The sequence below is a fragment of the Branchiostoma floridae genome, chromosome 6 (assembly GCF_000003815.2).
Source record: "Branchiostoma floridae strain S238N-H82 chromosome 6, Bfl_VNyyK, whole genome shotgun sequence".
NCBI lineage: Eukaryota > Metazoa > Chordata > Leptocardii > Amphioxiformes > Branchiostomatidae > Branchiostoma > Branchiostoma floridae.
This window is the reverse complement of record NC_049984.1, coordinates 16,882,408-16,902,507: the sequence shown is the minus strand read 5'-3', so window position 1 is coordinate 16,902,507 and position 20,100 is coordinate 16,882,408. Positions and strand designations below refer to the sequence as shown.

The 20,100-nt window shown below is 39.1% G+C and overlaps 1 protein-coding gene across 4 annotated transcripts; it reads right to left on the bottom strand.

The window, feature by feature from the left end:
- Positions 1–553: 553 nt before the first annotated feature.
- LOC118416989 (katanin p80 WD40 repeat-containing subunit B1-like) lies at positions 554–20,091 on the bottom strand. Of its 4 annotated transcripts, XM_035822299.1 has the most exons (23): positions 19,829–20,091; positions 17,345–17,475; positions 16,382–16,499; positions 15,396–15,496; positions 14,988–15,029; positions 14,557–14,640; positions 13,992–14,107; positions 13,706–13,777; positions 13,196–13,346; positions 12,641–12,694; positions 12,177–12,206; positions 11,397–11,473; positions 10,552–10,608; positions 9,297–9,424; positions 8,557–8,604; positions 7,321–7,335; positions 6,816–6,871; positions 6,356–6,433; positions 5,768–5,947; positions 4,725–4,801; positions 4,104–4,178; positions 3,551–3,670; positions 554–2,870 (listed from the first exon to the last, which is right to left on the bottom strand). In XM_035822299.1, the coding sequence occupies exons 1-23, from the start codon at positions 19,857–19,859 to the stop codon at positions 2,735–2,737; spliced, it is 1,977 nt and encodes a 658-aa protein (XP_035678192.1). In that variant the 5' UTR covers positions 19,860–20,091; the 3' UTR covers positions 554–2,734. The 4 variants fall into 4 exon arrangements, with proteins under 4 accessions (XP_035678192.1, XP_035678193.1, XP_035678194.1 ...); XM_035822300.1 differs by lacking the exon at positions 7,321–7,335 and having other exon boundaries at positions 19,829–20,090; XM_035822301.1 differs by lacking the exon at positions 12,177–12,206 and having other exon boundaries at positions 19,829–20,090.
- Between the last annotated feature and the right edge of the window lie 9 nt (positions 20,092–20,100).

Genomic DNA, 20,100 nt, shown 5'->3' with positions numbered 1-20,100 from the left:
TATTTAGCATTATGTTGTACTGTATGGAAAAACTGTTACTGAATTCATGCACACATAATTGAAGGGCACTTTTATACCAAATTTCAGGTCATTTGGTTGTAAAACGAGGGTGCAGGAGGCAAAAATGTGCTTTTTTTGTCAAAAAATGGCCAAAAATCGCAAAATTAAGCATTTTGTTGTACCGTATGCCAAAACTGTTATTAACTCTGGGTGGGCATATGATCAGGGCACCTCTGTACCAAATTTCATGTCATTCGGCTGTAATACCAGGGTACAGGAGCCCGAAATATACATAAAAATTGACAAAAAACTCAATAAAATCATTTTAAAGGCAGATATGAAAAAAATGAAAAAATCACCTGAGGGTATTGGCTTACTCTACCTTTGTGCCAAATTTCAAGTCAATCGGTTTAAAAACGGCGGAGTTGATTCGATTTGAAGATTTGACAGGAGAAAGAAAGAAAGAAAGAAACATTACGAATACAATATATTTCACCATACCTATGGTATGGCTGAAATATAATAAGATATCAGATAAACACACATACACGTGTTGTTGTGAAGGAAAATATCATGATCAATCTTGTGCAGGACAACAGTGCTCCCAGGCTCTATCACAAACCACACAAACAAAATCCTGGAGATCTGCCTACTATAGGCAATAAGAAGTGTCTCACAGAGCTGGACTTTGTAACATTTAGGGATCTAAAATCCAGTGTTTTATGGAAAGAAACATTGATTTCATTGTACGTTCAGAAGTAACAGAGTTTTGTGATACAGACTTGCAGAATTACATTTTCTAGTTTCAGCAAGTGATGCTGCTCTTTGATCCCTTATTGTATTTTGTCAGTATAACCGATCCCAAAAGCATACAAAGCACAGCGTACGAGACTACCTTTCCTTACAATTTTCGGAAGTTTCTAGAGGTATACCAGCACTTGTTGACATCATGGCCATGCATAGTTCAAAGGCACCATAATATGCAAACGTTTGGCTACTCTAGCCCAATAGCTATGGTTGACAAAGGAAAGGCAAATGTACATATCTATATACATCTATTCTTTACTGTGACAGCATTTACTTTGCTACACAAATATGGCCAAATTTGGAAACAAAACACAAACATAAGCTCCTACTTGCAAGCCATTTGAAATACTCTACAATCTGTAATTCATCATTAATTTTCAAAGTTTTAAGTATAATTCACATCAAAATGCAGTGCCAGCTCCATACATATCAGACCCTTAAGTGATCATCACTTATTGTGACACTTATTGTTTCTCCACAAAAGCAGACACCATCAAATCAACACTGTTATTAAATTTAAACCCCCTTTTCAAGGCAAATATATGTATGTACACTCCCCAATATAAGGGGCTGACAGTTTGTCACTATTCGCAGGTACAACTCCGGCTGAAAAGTTCACACTTGGACTAAATCATTTGCACCAAATTCTTTTTCAGTGGCTTGACAATACTCATACTGTATTCTAGACAAATTAAATATTACTGCAGAAGATGTTTGCCATACATACACGAGACAAAGCATGCTCATTTTCACTTTTCAAATATACAAAGAAAGCTACAAGGTATACAAGCTCAACTTACATATCACCTATCACCTTGAGCAGCCAGTGTTTGATGGAGCTGCATCAGTTGGAAACTACGTGTACATGTAACACTGAAGTACTGTAGTTCCACTATTGCAGAAGAGACACCTAGTGTTAGGAGAGCAGCATTGCGACTGCAACCAGCAAAAGGTTGCTAACTGCACTTGGACATTCTGAATTTTCCAGAAATACTGCAAAGAAACTACAACTTCTTCTCCATCTGTGCTTTGTCCAGTATGCGACAATGTCTGAGGGTACTCAGAGTTGTTGGCCTTCGCAAGAGTGAGTATTAAAGGTAATTTTGTGGGACATTTTTGGTATATCATATTGTAAGCTGTGAAAGACATTTTTTTTGTGAATGAAGCCTCCTTTGTGTTTATAGGTAACTTGAGCAAACTTTAAATTTTCAGTCAAATACAAAACTATGCACACATAATGTAGGTTCTGTTGAAATTTGCTCAGTTTACAATATTTTGTGTCAGACACAACCTTTGAGCACGGATTAACTTTTTGTTCTTAGACATGCACAGCTTCTTAGTCTTGAAAGTCTGAAAAACTGTAAATTTTTCACAACTTCTTGTGCATTGTAACCCTAATAGTCCCTCCACCAGACATATGACATCCCACAACACAAGACAAAGAACAACTGGATTCCATGGGATTGACAAAATCAGTAAACCATAAAATTATGCATGAAAGATACCATATTTCAAATTAGTATTTCAGTTTTATGGAGACAAAAGTGTGGCGAGGGCAAGATGGAGGACCAACATAACACAAACATTCACGTGAAACTCAACCACTCTCACTCTACACTCCAAATGTGGTGTCCCAATATCCTTGGCAAGATACAGTCCACAAATTGCCTTACCAAAGTCACTGTAGAATTAACTACACTATCGGAGCAGCTTTAAGTTCAGAACAGGCCTATCTTATCCATGGTCCTCCTTTTCCTATTATTCCAGTTCCAGGGGGAGAGTCACTTTCCTTAGCATAATAGCAATTTTTCCAGATTTCAGCGCAAAACTGGATATTGTCTCTGTGCTTTTATGAAGCCGATACGGAGTTTGGAACGTGAAGAAGTTGCATGAGAAGGAACTCCGCGTGGAAGGTTTGGTGCGAGATTTAGTCGTCCAGACCGTTGAGCATGATCTGCAGCTCACGGAAGGTGCTGCCCAGTTTCCCAGACATGGACTGTTTCTTCTCCACCAGCCCACGGATGGACATGAGGTGGCCGTGGCACACCTTACACTTCTTGTATCTAGGATTAATGGGGAACACAAACCACGGGGGAAACGTGTCAGTAAACAACAGGGAAACAAACATGGATTAGTACACAATGTGGACAGCACAACACTATTCACACAGTTAGTAGATGATCATGGACTTCAAATGTCTTCTTGAACTGTTTCATTTTGAGTTAATACTTGTGCCGACAAAATGAAGTCAGGACATCAAATGTAGATGTCGTTTAGTAACACTTTGATGTCAATGCTGCACACACAAACTTTGGTAAACATGGAGTATACAGTTATGCTAAAATGTTAGGGCACAACGGTGATGAGTAGTTAACTATTTCTATCTATGTATCAGGCTATCCTCCTGTTCCAAGACAGGATTTGCTTGTTGAGAATGACATGTCTGTCCAAAAAGCTGAACTTCATAAATGTGAAATAGATGACGATGTGTATGTATTTTCATAAGATACAAATTACAGAGAAAACAATAAGAAAAAAATGAACAACGTTGGCTCCCAAACAATTAGTGGGAGGAAAAAAAGCTCTGGAAACAGCTCAGCTCAAATTTATAATCGCTGAGTCGACAGAAGAGGTTCCAAATGTACATGTTCCAGGCATTACATATTGCATGGACTAAAGTTATCACAACCTTAGACATAGCCGTGGCCTTACAGAGTGATCACAATGAAGGACTCAACCCTACCTTTCCTCCCTGGATATGTCGACCCCACCCCCCGCTGGAGGAGCTTGAACGTTGGTCTTGATGATAGAGCTGAAGCTGCGCAGGACAATCTTCAAGGCATTACAGGCTGTGTGGCAGTAGCTGGGGAAGGGGAGAGGAGACATAGCATCAGTCACTACACATAGATGTGAAGTACCATAGTGGATGTCATCACGTCCAAGCAAAAATGCTTGGAAGCAATTGAAGGAAAGAGATGTCTTGACAGAGATGCTTCGTCCTGCATAGGTACCAACTGCGACTAAGATTGCCACACCAGGAATGAGCTAAGCCACTCTTCACCAAGTGCTACTAACATCTCCTGAGATGGAAGAATGCCTACTGCTGCTACACTCTTTGCATGATAACAAACAGAACAAATGAGATTTACAAAAATTGTGTACTGGGGTTGTTACCGTCAAGCTGTGATCATCTGAATTAGTGCCAAATGGAATAGAAGCTCTACAAAACTCATGTCTTTCAGTCCCAATACAGTAATTGGTTGTAAATAAAAGTACACTTAAGCCACATGACGTACCTCTCATATTTGGATGACAAGAGCTCCTGGATTTGAGGCAGCAAAACTGTGCATAGATCTAGAGTCCACAAGGAGCTGGAACATAGAACATTTCAAAATCAGTACTTTAAAACATATCAAAGTACACAAATTTCCCCCTGAAGTGCACGGGTACATGTAGCAAGGTTTTCTCTATGCACCTTCATAGCGAAACTAAGTATGATAGATTTTGGAAATCAGTAAGAAAAGTTACAATATCGTTAACAATGTACCACATTTACTTGTACATAAATCCCTAACCATTACCAGCGTCTTTTTATCTCCCTTTCCTTAAAAAAAATTGGTGCTAAAGTTGAAGTCATACCTATGACGACTGCCATGTACAATCAAGCAGCAGATAGAAAAATTTAGTAAATAATTGAATGTATAACATTAATAATTACATGATACCATTTTCAAACAACCCCTTATGCTGGCATAAAGGAACTCAATAAATAGAAATCAATGAAGTGGTATGAAAAGTTTTATTGGATATTATGATCTTCTATCATGACAATTGCAAAATTAGTCCACATTGTGTAAAACAAAAATGCTCATCCACTGGATTTTCTTTTTAATCTCTTAGAGAAGAAGTCGACTCACTGTTTGAGGATGAGTACATTCAGAAGATCCACCATAACAGACAGGTCCTTCATTCCAACAGCAGAGTCTACTGAAGTCTGTAAGGAAAAGAGTATACATATTCACAATTGCTACATGTACATTGTTTGAGCTCTTGGCATGTAAAAGGCTTAACACATGTAAACACAATTCTTAAGATTTAAAACACAGACCTACAGACTACAACACTATGATCTAGCAAAAGAGAAAGCCACCCTAGTTATTCTCTGGAGTTTTTCTCTTGCTAGAACAAATAAGGGTCTATCCTACTGTATCAGCTTTCACTACACAGCCTGTCAAGGCCCTGTTAACCATCAAGATTGATGATTTCCTGTAGAGTTCCCAGAACCTGACGCACAGATGAGCCCAGGCTGGGATACCCAGGCTTGTACAGACAGTGGAAGTATCATCAGGTAGTTGGGGCTTTGACAGAGACGGGCAGATACTTTTTACCGTTAAGCGTTACGAGCTATTTGAATTTAACGTTAATCGTAGCCAGCCCACTCTAATTCGACATTAAGTATTATCTGTATATTATTTGTGTAGCGTTACTGGATGTTTTAATTCTAAATAACACGTTATTTGTTATCCTGAATTCAATGTTAACCGTTATTGAGACATTCTTTATGACGAGTAGACCAGCGGAGGCAACGCCAGATAACCCTAGGAGATCATACTGCTGAACATGCTGGGATCAAGACGATGTTGTTATCAACGGCTCCACACCTCATAAATCAGCAGTTTTGATGCAAACATTCCGTCCTGACATGTAGGTGATTAAGTCCTGAAGAAAGCGTTAGGAAGCTTCTTAATTTATCGTTAAGCGAAGTTGGTCTTCCTGAATCTACCTTTAAGTGTTTTGTAGCTCTTCTTTCTGAATTTACCGTTGGGTATAGTTGGTCTTTCTGAATTTACCGTTAAGTGTAGTTGGTCTTTCTGAATCTACCGTTAAGCCTTGCCAGCATATAAGATTGGGCTAGTGATGAACTGATTGATTGATTGACTGATTGACAGGATGTCCAGACCTTGATGTCTCCGCTGGTCCAGAGCGCCCTGACGATCTCCAGGTTGCGGTGCCTGTTGCCCAGGACGGCACACATGGACTCGTGCCCCTTGTGTACGCTGGACAGGACCTCTTCCTCCGACTGTTCCTGTACCGCTGGGGGTCGTCTGGGGTCAGCCGACACCGCTGAGTCTGGTCTCTTCTACAGGTGGGGGACAAACACTGGTTACTGGCAGATATAAGGGTTCACAACTTTGAAAAGTAACAAGATGGTCTGTAACAAAACCTACAAAAATCTGCCCCTCAAATCCTGAAAAAAGTTGGTTGGATTCCAGACCCTCAGCCCGATCTCAATGACATCTATTGTGCAGGGTCTAACTCTGTTGGCCTGTGCATACCCTGGAAACAGCCTGGCATCCAGGCCAGGAAAAGTGTCTCAGAGGTTTCAAATCTTCAAGAGGAGACTGCCCCACATCCACCTACTATCTACACAAAGTTACCCTTCTATACCTGACCCCTACGCTTAACCTGTACTTTATTTGGATCCACAATTAGTTATTTACACAGGTATTCTTCCTGTGGTCACCAATGTGGATATACTCATACATACCGGTAGGAACTCAGCCAAATTGAGGTCTGCTGGTTTGTTCCTATCCGCTGGGACGATGGTGGCAGGTTTGACGGGTTCCTGCAAATATTACGGGACAGAGAATGGAGTGCAAAATAAGAGAATACTAAAATGAAATGCCCTTAATCGATCCTTGTAAACTTACAATGCTGTAGACTTTGTTACCTCTGACTTATGTCTGTAAGAAAAGCATAAGAACTCAGGATCTTTATGACATTTGGTATGTTGGTAGGGGTTGGCAAAAGGAAGAAATGATGACATTTGGGCCCCTTACTGGCTTTCTATGTTAGTGCAGTGGCACGTCCAGTTTCGATATCTTGTGTTCTAGAAATGATATGGTCGTGATTTTTTAGTGGTACTTTGTAAATATAATGAAATTGTGGATGATAATCGCTAGAATATAGTTCTACTATGCACATTCATGAGTACAAATCGTCCTTACCTGTTTTGCTTTCGGCTCCTTTGCTGGCTGTTTGTATGGTTTTGCTTTAGACTGATCTGTAAAACACATAGAATGGTATGAAGGCAGATACATCCATGGGGGCTCTTTACCACAAGATGAAGATACTTAGTGCTAGACCAACAATCATTTCAACATGAATGAAAGATGACACACGAAAAGGCTGAGATTTCAGTTCAAAGAGTCTATCAAAATTTGAGCACACACATGGTTTTAAGGAGTTCATTGGGTTGGTTTTAGTTTGAGCAACTTTACTTTACTTAAGGAACAAAAAGTTTATGAAAACATCCTGACAATTTCCACAGTAAAGACAACATCAGAGGGCACTGCAAACTGTGCAATTGGTACTAGGGGTACTGTCAAGATTCTAGCTACGGAGAGTCATAAAAATCAAAGACATCTTTTGACAGAAAATTTATGACAATAAGAGTTTGAAGGCCACTTCAAACAGTAGGGTTAGTTCTACTTCTAGCAAAACTTTGGGTACCTTCCGTCGGGGAATCTGTGGAAGGGGAATGATGAACAAAGTATGTTTGGTAAACTTAACAGAAAACAAACAATAGAACAAAATCAAAAAGCATAACCATACTATTTGTGAACAACTTTCACTATCTTAAGAGTCAACTCAAAGAACCTTAAATATCTTAAACAGCGTATTTTTTAACAAGTCTAATGCACCATATCTATATATGTCTGTGATGAAACTTTTCCTTGGAAGTTATGTTTCAAATGGAAAAGGTCATCGAAAAATGTTTCTATAGGATCTAAAAGAGGGGCTACTGTCAAACATGGACACACCACATAGGCCACAACATACAAACACACAATTTAGAAAGAAACACTTCAAAATTTGTTTTTAGCCTGGACCTGTAATATGCATGTTTATAGAGTAATGATGATCAATTTCCATCCGTCTACATCTTCAGGTAAGAGCTTGACATAATGAAAACTACAAATGTTCTTCACTAGGTACATGTACAATTCTTTGATGCTGATCCCCCTACCTTTTGATAATAGAACTGCAGCATTAGTTCTTTTGCTCAAAATTTAGTCAAATCTTCAGCTTCTTCCTAATGACTAGTGGGCATGACCAACCACATTGCATGAATACATTTAAATTGTCAATCCCAGCTCTTGACCCAAGTTGTCTATGTTATTGAACATGGTTAAGGAAATATGAATGAACTTGATCAATTAAAAGTCTCTGAGAAAAATGTTCCCTTACAATTGAATATTTGTTACTAATGTTAGAATGCTTTGAATTTTTAGTATGTGGTTATTTCATTCCTTTCATGCCATTTCTGTGCATATTTTGGATCCAGAGAAAACAAGGCTGTAAGAGAGGTAAGTAGCCTGAACTGCCTATACTTTTGTTGCAGGAGATTCAGAACTACTTTACACTAGTGCTGCATACCTAAACTTGTGTTCAGATTCAGGTCCTCATTCAGGTCCAGATGTTTAGGCTTAAGTCCAGACCTGAACCCATTACATTTGTATGCTGGAAATCCTTATTTTTGGTTGTACGTAAAATTGCATGTTGGGATAAATTATGCATGTCTTTTTCCGGTGCAAATTTCGAAATCTATAGAAGGTTTCAGATGGTTTAGAACAAAAAGGTAAATATAGGAAAGAGATTTTTTTTAAGTTTGAAGGGTTTGTTTTAACTGAACCTAAACATTTGTACAGTTTAGGTATGCAGCACAACCACACATTTCACTCTTACCTTCCGGTGGGGCCGGGAAGGGCTCAAGTTTCCTTGGGGGGGTTCGCTCTGAAATCAGGCCCAAGGAACCAACATAAACCTAAGCAAGCACATGGCAATACTACTCTCCTTACACAAGGCACAGCAGCAATACATGCAGGGGAGGTGGGGAGGGGGGCAAGGCACGGCAAAACCAACCCACACGGCAAACACATGCAGAGGTAAGCATTACTAGTAGAGATATCATGCTTGTTGCAGGGTGGATAAGGGTTAGGAAGTACAGGGGAGTGCAAAAGAAAGGCAGAGACTGTGCAAAAGGATCTTTAATTTGCTGGACCAGTTTCAAGTTGTGCAATGCTGCAGTTTTTTTTCTTTTGTGACATGTGCAAAGCCAACACACACATAGTGCAAGTGTGCCAAAAGGCCATTGTGAAAGCACAATTATGTCAGATGACACACAAGGCATAAAAATCAAGTAACTGTTCTATAGCTACCAAAACCACACAGAACCAAAAAAAAAAGACAGCAAAAACCTTTCAATGGTTAAGTGCTGAGTGGCATCATGAATTTCTGGCAAAATTATGACTGAAATATTCATGATATGATGAAATTCCTCCATGTAAAACTGTACTCTCCTTGAGATTATCTGTACTGATTTGTGGTATCACAAACCAGCCACTCTCAAAACAACATCAAGGAATTTGTAACTCAGTACAATATCTTGTAAACTTCTACCAAACAACACAAAGATATGAGCTGACCTATCTTGGTCCTGCCCTGAAAGACCTCCCGATAGTCGTCTGGGTTCTCGATCTGAGCCACGTTGGAGCTGTCATCCTCGGGCTCGTTGGACGCGGTCGGCTCTTCCTCTGGTTCTGTCTTCATCTCACTGTGGGGAAGCAGGACTGAAGTTAGCACGAGATTCGTGAACAGCTAAATTCATCAGGTAGACTGCTCTGTGATTTGAAAGTGTAGACACATATTTTAGGCTGGAAATTCAAAATAGGTTATGGATTACTGAATGGTGGAGGCCAAAGTTCATGGTAATGATTTATCATTTTTTCCATTCATCTTAATGACATTTCAAGTATTCAACACTTAATTTATGAAAAGAAGCACAAATGATGGCAATACTAGATTTTGTAATTTAATTGTTTATTGGGAATGACAGAAAAACACACATTGTCCTCAAAGCTACTGTAACTATTACACTTAATCCTGACCTGATTCATAAGCTTGGAACGATGAGAACTGAAGTACACAGAGACAGAAAGATTGTAATGAAAATGAAAGACAGAACAGATAGTTAAATCTACAGGATGCAATTGTATATAAAGCTTTTCAAAAAGTTATTCAGAAGCTTTAGTCCAGATTTTCAGTACCTTTCAAAACTACCTACAAACAGATTTGGGTTCTTAATGATAAAAAAAAGATAATAAGGGGAAGGATTCCACAAACTGAAAGAATAGATTTAACTGACATTTTATTTACAATTTACCTGGAGAGGAGATCAAAAAGTCCCAGTTTATAGCCGAGTGCCACAGTGAAGGTCTTGTTAAGAGAATTGAGATGTGAAGTGCTGGAAGGAAGCAGACAGAACAGCAAAGGAGACAGGAGTGAGTTAGAGAGAGAGAGAGACATATTAGCAGTCCACACAGACAGGTAGATATGGGTGGCTTGTGCAGAGGTTACTTAATGTGTATGGTATGCAGATCACTGGTCACTTTTGAGTATGGAAAGACACTGAAGCCTTGTAAAACCCCATCAGCTTTGGGATTTTTTGTTTCAATTTGTTGACACATGTAGAGTAGAATGATGATGTTGAGTACGTTTGAATTTCATATTTCAATTGCAAGAGCATATTTCTCTTTCATTGTACAGTACTTCTATTCATGTGTTATCGTTTATACATCGTTTATACCAATGGAGAAATTTGACTCTAAATTCAATTGTATTTTCCATATCTGCATAGTGTCTTTCCAACTCTTAAGTGAGCAGTGTTGAAATGTGTTTAACCTGGCTTTCTTGGTGGAGGAGGTAGGTGGACGTTCGGTGATGAACGTGCGACGGCCGCTGCAAGCAAGGTAAAAATGAGTCAAAGCACGGCAGACTATTGGTACAAGCCGTTGTGTCACAGTTATCACATGGTATCAGCTCCTGTGTATGTAGGTTATTGTACTTTGCAAAGTGATCAATGTCAAAATATGAGTTGTTTAGTGCAAAATAAATGCAAGAGCAGATGACTCAAATATATACTGATAAACACCTAGTGGTAACATTATTACAGTAGTGCAAAACAACTTACTACGACATTCATTGTTTTAATTTGTTGCTAAACGACTCTATAGGAACATTAGGAAAATGCAAATACAAATACTTTGGGGAACACATATGGTGCCTGCCCTAAAAAATTGCTGGTTAAGTGTGGTACATAAGTCCTACGACCTAGACCAATCGGGTTAGATTAGAGTCATTCTGTGAAGAAAGTCAGGTTTACTCTGATACATAAGCATTCAGTCTGGACAGTCTTAGTCGTGGTACATTGCACGAATGGAAAAGATTTGAACTATTTTACTACTACCGGTACATTGAAATGTTTCATAGTTTATCTATACTGTGCTGATGTCATATTGTAATGTTTTCTTGCCAATCTCTGTGCACGGCTGGGCAATTTTGGAGAAATGAAAAGTAAGATGTAAGACAACAAAAACACGGACAAAAAATAATTCAACAGCTTGCCTTGTGCATATCTATTGGCGTAAACTTTAATTTTTCGTTTCCGCAAAAAGCCCAGTTGGGTCCCGGGTAGGAAATGTGACGTAGGCCTAAAGGAGATGAAATAGTGGATGGGAACAACTCACCTTGCTGACATTGGGGGTTTGACAGGCTCAGCAGGGACAGGCTGACTCACCATCCCAGGACCTGACATCTGGGCTCTCTGTACACAGGAGGGGAGGTCCATGTCAACAAGGGTACAGATATTCTACACTACACTTATTCTTAACAAGGTAGCCTTTGGCAAAGGTTATGGGGCAAGGCAGTAGAGAGAAGGGTAAGGATTGTATGAAAGTACATTTTCTTGATCATGTTCAACAATAGTGATAGAGTTTCAATCAATTAACATGCATGTATGCATTTGTGCTGAACATACATCCTTCTTCTGTTATTGAACATCATACCAAAAATTCTTCTTTTCATTTAAGCTTTTTATTGCAAGGCAATCCAATATGACTACTAATCACATGCCAGGGCAACAAGTTTACACCGCAGCTTGTAAAAACAGATTTTTTGAGAAGCAAACAATGCTTAATCACCAGGATTTCATGTCATTGCAGAAAAAATTCCTTTTCTGATATGTTTCATTTTGATCCTCTGTTTCCACGACTAATTTTGGAATTTCCAACTACATCCAACTTTTTAGTTCCTTCAGAAAAAACTCAAATGGATCAAACACGTCATGCCACACTTTTCTAGTGTGTTCCTTACAAACAAATGACAGAGCAAAACCTGTCAATAGAAATTGAGTGATGTCATGCATAGAAATAGTAGCAGTGGAAAGCTGATAGTGGTATGACTGCTATAGGCAGAAAGCTAACATCACCCCAAAGAAAGTTGCTGCAGAAAACAAAACAAGCACACACCTTTATTTGAGAGGGACTGCAAGTCACAGTCTAGAGCAAGTGATAAAATGGGTTAGACTGAAAGTATGTTACTGGAGGGATAGCAAAACCCAATGTTTTCCATGTAGGTTAGTTATTTACATGCTGAAATGTTGCCTTGAAAGCTAGATCATAAATATGAGAAAAGACAAAAACCATCTAACTGCACACACAGCATCAACCATTTTATAGATCCCTTTGCATGCTGGGATTAACAGAGAACTCTGGGTAAGGAAAGGAGCATGCAAAACCATTGCCATGATGTCATAGACCTGACCATGCACTGTATACAAGTTGCCATGGTAATAAGTAAGTTACCTGCATTACCCAGAGATATGTGATCCATAAAATGTCTAACAACAGAGCAATTCTCTGGGATATGGTTGTTAGTACTGTTAGTATATTGCATGTATTTTGTATGGAAAAATCATTTTTTGCATACTTACATTTAGGTCTACAATATACACAGATACATTGGTTTGAGAGAAGGATGCTCCTATCTGTAAGAGACAAACAAAATGCTATATTATCAAAACAAATAATCATGAATGTTATTCTTATCAATGACTACAATCTAGAATCCATATCTCCTAAAATCTTGAAATTCAATTTCTAAACAATAGAAATAACTTTTTGGTGCAATCTCTTAACATGTCATTACTCAAATTTGAATGGCATCATGGTTGGAATATTTCCTAGGTTGGAAAGTTTCCTAGATATTATGGTACAGATTTAACAGTTTAAATTTTATATGTTTCTATATTACGTTTCTGAATAATTGACTGCAAAACTTCTGTGGTGCCCCAACAGTATTAAACAAAGGGATAGATAACATTTTACATCATTGTCTTTTATGTTTTTCAGAACTTTCATTAAGATACATGTATGTATCAGACTTTGAAAATCAATGAGATTTTCCAACTTTTGGCCAATACTTCTAAAACCAAAGTGTCCAGACATCTATAAAAAATTGACACCATTAATAACAGGTAGGTAGTTACCAATTGTGAGGATGCGACGGAAATGTCGGCCACCTTCCCCCAGCCCATGGAGAAGGCATCTAAACACCTGCCAGGCTCCCACGCAAACACTCTCAGGGCGTCCTGACTCCCTCCGAACAGACACTTCCCGTCAGGATGGAAAAATATACACCTGGGGAACATACGGGTACATTGTGCATTGGCACTACAGCTTAGAGTTGAGACTAGGAGATTATACATGCATCTGTCTTGTAGTAATTCAATTTCTAAGCAAACATGGACCTTTACCATGGCTTTAAGTATGTGGAACATGAATCAGTATGATGTAATTCTATGAGTCAGAAATATCTATCAAGCAACTGGATAAAACTTGGATGTTTCAGAAAGCATCTGTTTTATTCTTCAGTTTGTAAGACTGTGCTCAAGTATACAAATTCTACTGTAGAGCATGATGGCAATATCACGATGAACTTTTGGAGATGTCTTAACTACTTAAGATAAATTCAAAGACAACAGTAGAACCACACCCACCTAATAGCTCCAGACTCTGCTCCTGTGGAAGAAACTAACTGGAATGTCTCTAAGTCCCAGAACTTCACAGTCCTAGAAATAGAGAAACAAAACAAACACTGGTAAGTCCCAATGTAAAGTGAAAATGTTTGGTACTCCTCCTTGTGCAACACTGTTTGTAGTTTGCTACTTCTATGAATTATAGAAAAATCAAAAGTTTTGTACAAGCTTAAATGTTGAGCTAGGCTTTGATCTCTTTCAGTATTACAAGGATATTTCAAGGTTTTAAGGATAAGGCTTTCCCTACCTGTCTGCACTTCCTGAAGCCAGCAGGAACTCGTTAGGGTGGAACTCCACCCCAGTTACAGGGCCTGTGTGATCTTTGAACTCCTGGATCATCTTCCCTGCCGTCAGGTCCCACATCTATGGGGAACAACACAACACAAGTCATTTAGACTTTCAGCACCTTAAAACACTAGTCATTCCAAATCTTGGGTAAACATTGATCAGTTTCAAGTGAAGTGCACACCGCTGGGTTAAAAACATTTTTCATGCAAACCTACAAATGTGCCAGACAATTTTTACCTACACAACTAAAATTGTAGGGACGTTCAGAAATGGTTGTAATGCTTTTCTTTTGACTCGTTGGTTAGTAGCAGTCGAACAAAGAAAACCCACGCCAGATACTGTACAGTTCAAAACACCAAACTTGCCAATGTCAACAGGTATATGAAGATTACTTTCCTTTCATTGAGTGCTACCACCTATGAAATGCAGGCAGACATCAAAAACACATGATATTGGCCTTGATGTGCAGGTGGTGTCTCAAGCCCCATCAAAGGGGACATTTCACATTGTCAATTGAAACTCACCTTGAGAGAGGAGTCCTCCCCAGCTGAAGCTATCCACCTCCCATCTGGACTAAACCGGATACAGTTTACAGCATCTGTGTGGCCCTGTGCAAAAAGAAGATTTATCCCATTACTTCCATAATTTCCAGTATGTGATAGTCTGTCTCCATACATTGCAAACATACATGTACTTGCTTACAAGCTTAAAGCTGTCTGTTTCAGTTACAAGTTAGGACAGATACTCTCCCTGCAACGCAATGTTAACAATGTTCAAATACAATTCAATCTCTAGAACTGGATAAAACACAGATATTAACTCCCAGATGTTTCGAGTGACATCCACCACTCTTCTTCAGCGTCACTAGGATGTTAACAATGTTGTCTTAAGTGGAGATTGTTACAATTCATAACAATGAAACATAGGTAGCATAAAATATTTTGTGGTTTCTCACCTTGTAAGTAAAGATGCAGCCTTTTCTTCTGACGTCCCACAACTATAAAACAAATACATAGATTTGTTATTCCACAATAAATTAATTTTGGCTTCTCATTTGTCGACAATAGCAACAGAACAGAGTTCATAGTATCATAAATTGGAAAAAAAATCTATGTCCTTAAGATAGAAATAAAGACTAAAATGAAAAAAATCTAAATACAAACAATCTAAAATCAAAATCAAAATCACAAACATGCAAATGAAGGATATAACTTTCCTTTTCCCTGTTACCTGCCATGTTTTCGCCAGAAAACGATTGTGAAAACAGGAGGGAGCCCCCAAAAAAGCTCGTGAGCCAGAAAGCAGTGTCATCATTAGTATTCCATCTCACCAGCCCCCCACATGGGGAAGCTGCCATACGCACCTTTATATTGGTGTCCATTGACCCGGAAGCAACAAACTCTCCATATGGATGGAAATCCAGGCTCCTGATGTTGGACTTGTGCCCCGTCAGCGTCCGTACGACTGCGAACACAAGCAAGATGTCACATCAATCAATGCTCACCCTCACCTTACCACTTTCAATCCAATTCTTACAAATTGACCGAGATGAGGTTGAGCCCAGGCCAGTGTGGTCGAGTGGAGAACTTCGCGTTCACAGATTCTGGTGTCAGGCTTTACAATAACGACAAGAAGGTGTTGAAGATTACATTGGATGAGGTTGTATTGGGGCCAAGGTGGTTGAATAGAGTGGGTGTGGGTTTGTTGCGAGGGATGGTATTAGTATACGTATCTTTGACATGGTCTTTGTAAATCAAATTTAGAACGGAAGACTAACCATGAAGATGGTACATCCTGATTTTACAGCCCTTGTCTAGACCTGTTGCTATACATGAAGTTTTAGATGTCATTTGTATGCTTTTCTTTATCGTTATGTTTGACAACCACAGCTATAAAGATTCATGTTGTTGTTGTTGTTGACCTTGTAGTGCCCTAGTGGCACATAGGTCAGCAAGTTTCTTTTTGTTTCTCTAGCTTGGTATATTTTTACTGGAAGGGGTTGCTAGCTGCGCTCAAGGCACCAACTTGAACATGAGGCTCCAATTCTATGTCCCTTCTGAAAGACGGGTACAGACCCAACCGTGATGCCCTACCCAGAATTTAAACAAGTCACCCAGTTACCAACTAATTGGAATGGGGATCTCAACTGTGAAGCTGCTATCAGAAGCATAACTTTATGTTAATTGGGTTTTTCAAAGTCTCAGTATGTTTTCAAATCTAAAGTGACAAGCATCATCAATTTTAATCCTTGATTACCCCAACACTATTTTAGCATCAAATCTAAGACCGTTTTCAAATGGTGGCTTTTAATTTGATATCACAAAGGCATAAGAAGAGATGTAGTGTTACTTTTTGCAGCCTCCAGGTCCCAGATTTTGAGAGATCCAGACTGTGAGCCAGCCACCACCAGTTCCTCAGCATTCCCAAACCTCACACACTCCACAGGACTGGTGTGTCCGGACAGGCTCTATATACAGGGAAAAAAATAACAAAGTTGAATACATAAACACTTCAACAAGAACTAAGTAACACACAGTAGTCACATGGGGATATTCAAATGAAATGCAGCCTTGAATAATTGATTTAGTCACTTCACTGGTATGTTGGTGCAGAGGCTAGGTCAAAATACATAAATTCCACATTAAAATCAATTTAGATCCATGAATATGAGAGAGTAACAAACTAACATTTTACAAGTACTTTTTCAGACTTCGGTGTTGGTTTAAGGTAAGCTTTGATTGAAAAATCAATATTATGTGTTATGAAACTTGTACATAAGAAGCTATAACACTTGTATTGTTGGTAATCTTTCGTAAAAAAAAATAATGAAATGATTTCGAAAGCAAGAGAGCAGAGGAACTCCAACTCTTATGACATGACTCTGCAGCAGAAGCAGAAGTACAAGGCAGCGACAGAGAATAGCTACGAGTACTTGTGCATTGAGGACCTGAAAAGTGACAATTTTCCACAGACAAACTGCTACAGCAACCGCCGGTTCCGGTATTGTCAAGGATTTTATCTAGAATTACAAAGAAATGATTTCAAAAGAAATAGAGCAATGGGACTCCAACACTCTTTACATGACGCCGCAGCCCCACTATGATGTCCTGACCCCAGGACTTGGACTTGAATAGGGGTACCCAAATTTCCAACTTACTAGGAGTTCAGCTGTGAAGCTGCTACTAGGGACATCCCTAACATTGGTGGTAGTATGATTGAAGGACAGCAAAAAACTGCTAGGACAAATGTGTACAAATTATGTTCCCTTTCTACTGCAAAATCATGGTTCACAATAGTGGAGACATCACCCACCATGATACAGTTGGGCTTGCCCACTGCCCACATGTTGACCTTTTTGTCCTCTCCTCCAGTGACCATGACCCGGCCTGACTTGTACCCCAGGGCCAGGCAGTTCACGTTGGACCCATGGGCCACAAATTCCTCTGAAAATAGAATAAATATCACTGATTACAACAAGACAACTATTGACAAAAAACAACATGCATCCTAGCTGCCTAGAAGATCTTGAAAATGGTCTGCTTTAAACACATTTTAACAGCTTTTGTAACATCTTGTTGTTCCATTCGGGTTAGTACAAAACAGTTTTCCCAAACTGGTCAAACCTTTTTTTGTGCATGCATGCACATGCACATACACACACAAACCATTATCATGTAAAATTTGCTCTTGGTGCCATAATTGTTAGTTAACCCCATATCAATGCAAAATTTGTCATAAACAAGATAGTAAATAATTTGAGCTGTGTATGTGTGTGTGTGGGGGGGGGGGGGGGAGGTGCAATTGATTGGAAGTCTTTAGCATTATGTGGGAACATTAAGTTAACTTCTCAAAACATACATGTAGCATCTGCATTTTTGTAAAGTTCTTGTATTGTTAGAAATCAACATAAACCTGTTTTGCACCAAAGGGATTTCTGTGGGACCCAAGATAGCATAGTGACACAATAGCAGAAGTATGTGATTCAATCCCTAGGGGTGGCAACAGATGGCAGGGTGCATAATAATGCAAAGCAATGGTCATTGTTTTATCATGGGCCACATTAAATTCATCTGTCATTTTGCAATACTAAAATGTGAGTCTTGTAACATGATAAAAAATCATAATGTCAAAAATAAATGGTCTTTTGTAACTCTTGGTCTTTTGTTGCTCATTTGTAACTCTCAAATTGCAATTGCTAATGACAAGAAATGGACATATATGCGGATAGTATCACTTGGAATATTGTTATTCTAACCAGGAAAGTAGAGTATTGTTTGAGTTTTTGAAGGGGTGGACAGTCGTGGACCATGAAGTCTGGAATTTGTAATTTGTCTGTAGGACTAGAAGGGTCAAAGGCAAATATGGAAAAGGGGTGAAGTCTACCACCTCTGATTGTCTTGTAGTGTTTGTGATAACACTACAGTTTGTTTCCGTAAAGCCTATATGCTCCTTGCTACAATCTATCCTAAATCTGTGAAGGGTAACAGCTGTATTTTATTTTATTCAATGAACCATATCTTTATGGGGATACAAGGATCACAGTACTCTGCAAAAATACTATTATCTTAAACTTTAAACAGTAAAACACTGGGTATCAGGACAACTCGGCACCTGGGACGACTCGGCACCTAGCCAAGTGGGAAAACTGGGCACCAAGAATATGACATAAAATTGTGAAGGTTTGTGAGAAATGCAACATGTTTAACTGCAAAACATTTCTCTCACTGCAATAACTTGTAAGTCATACAGTCGGCACAATTTTACGGACATTTTGAGGCTCTGAACGTCACTTCGCGGTATTAAACTTTGAACGGCCGAGGCTCTGTCTATATCAGATCGGTCATCTCAACGTGTTTTTGAAACCTACAAACAGTTGTAATCTATGACCAAAAAATATATTGAACTGCTTATTACATCTATTTTCATTTGTACTAACTTGCAAACACGGTCAAAGTAGAAGAGAAGTAGAGTGACATCGTGAAAGAACGCCGATATAACAACTAAAAAATGGCGTCGCCGGCGCGGCCCGCAACATGTTTTGGAATTGGACGATCTTGTATCCTAAAATTTGTATCCAAAACGTTACCTCGTGGGGTGAGATTGATTTTTACATTCTTATGTCACTTATTATGCTGCCGGAATGATAGAATTATCATTCTTCGAGTGCAAAATATAAAAGTTATGTGCCGAGTAAGTATGGTGCCGTGACTAGGGCCGAGTTGTCTCAGGTGCCGAGTCGTCTCGAAACCAAACACTGTATTGAATGTGACCGACGAGTACAGTATATTTTCTCGCAGTGCACAGATGTGCAATTCTACAGAGGTTAGTCTATGATTGTGAGCAATTGCTGACAAATTAAGACAATTATCTCCAGGAGTCCTGGTAACATAAATTTTCCCACGTCAAATTGTCCAAAGTACTTGGAAATTCTAGATCCCAAGATTTCACACCTATATATAACAGCCCTTCTTGGCAACAATTTCCAAGTTTACTTACGATTTTACAAGTACTGATGATATCTTAAGCAGTACTAAATGTTAGCTATTGAGCTCGAACATGAACCACCGGTGTTTTTTTATGCAGGAATGTTGATTTTTTTTTTTTTCCCTGTCAGCACTGTCTGGCAACCAAAGCAAACCACTTACTAGCACGTCAACGGGCGGTTAACATTCGAAAACGGGTAGAAATTCCGTATTTATCAAGGAGACAAAACCTACATCTTCTAGACACACTTAAAACCTTGAAAAACAAACGGTTAGCCTTGAAAGGAAGGTTTAGAAAGGTTGTATTACTCACGTAACTTCCATGCTCGTTTGGTGGCCGCCATCTTTGACAATTTGTTGTATCGTTACCTAGACTTCCTTTCAAGTTTCCAGTGCGTAGGCGCGCATGTTTTCACGCTCCAGAAGAGTCTAATATGAACTGCAGTCCCCGGGACCTCAAATCAAACTAGCAAACACCAACTTATGTCAGAAATGTTGCGAAATGGTGTGAATTATCAAGAAAATTTTGAACTCTTTCAACCCGAAGTTGTGAGAGCGCCAAGCAGAATATATCCCGTCATGCAC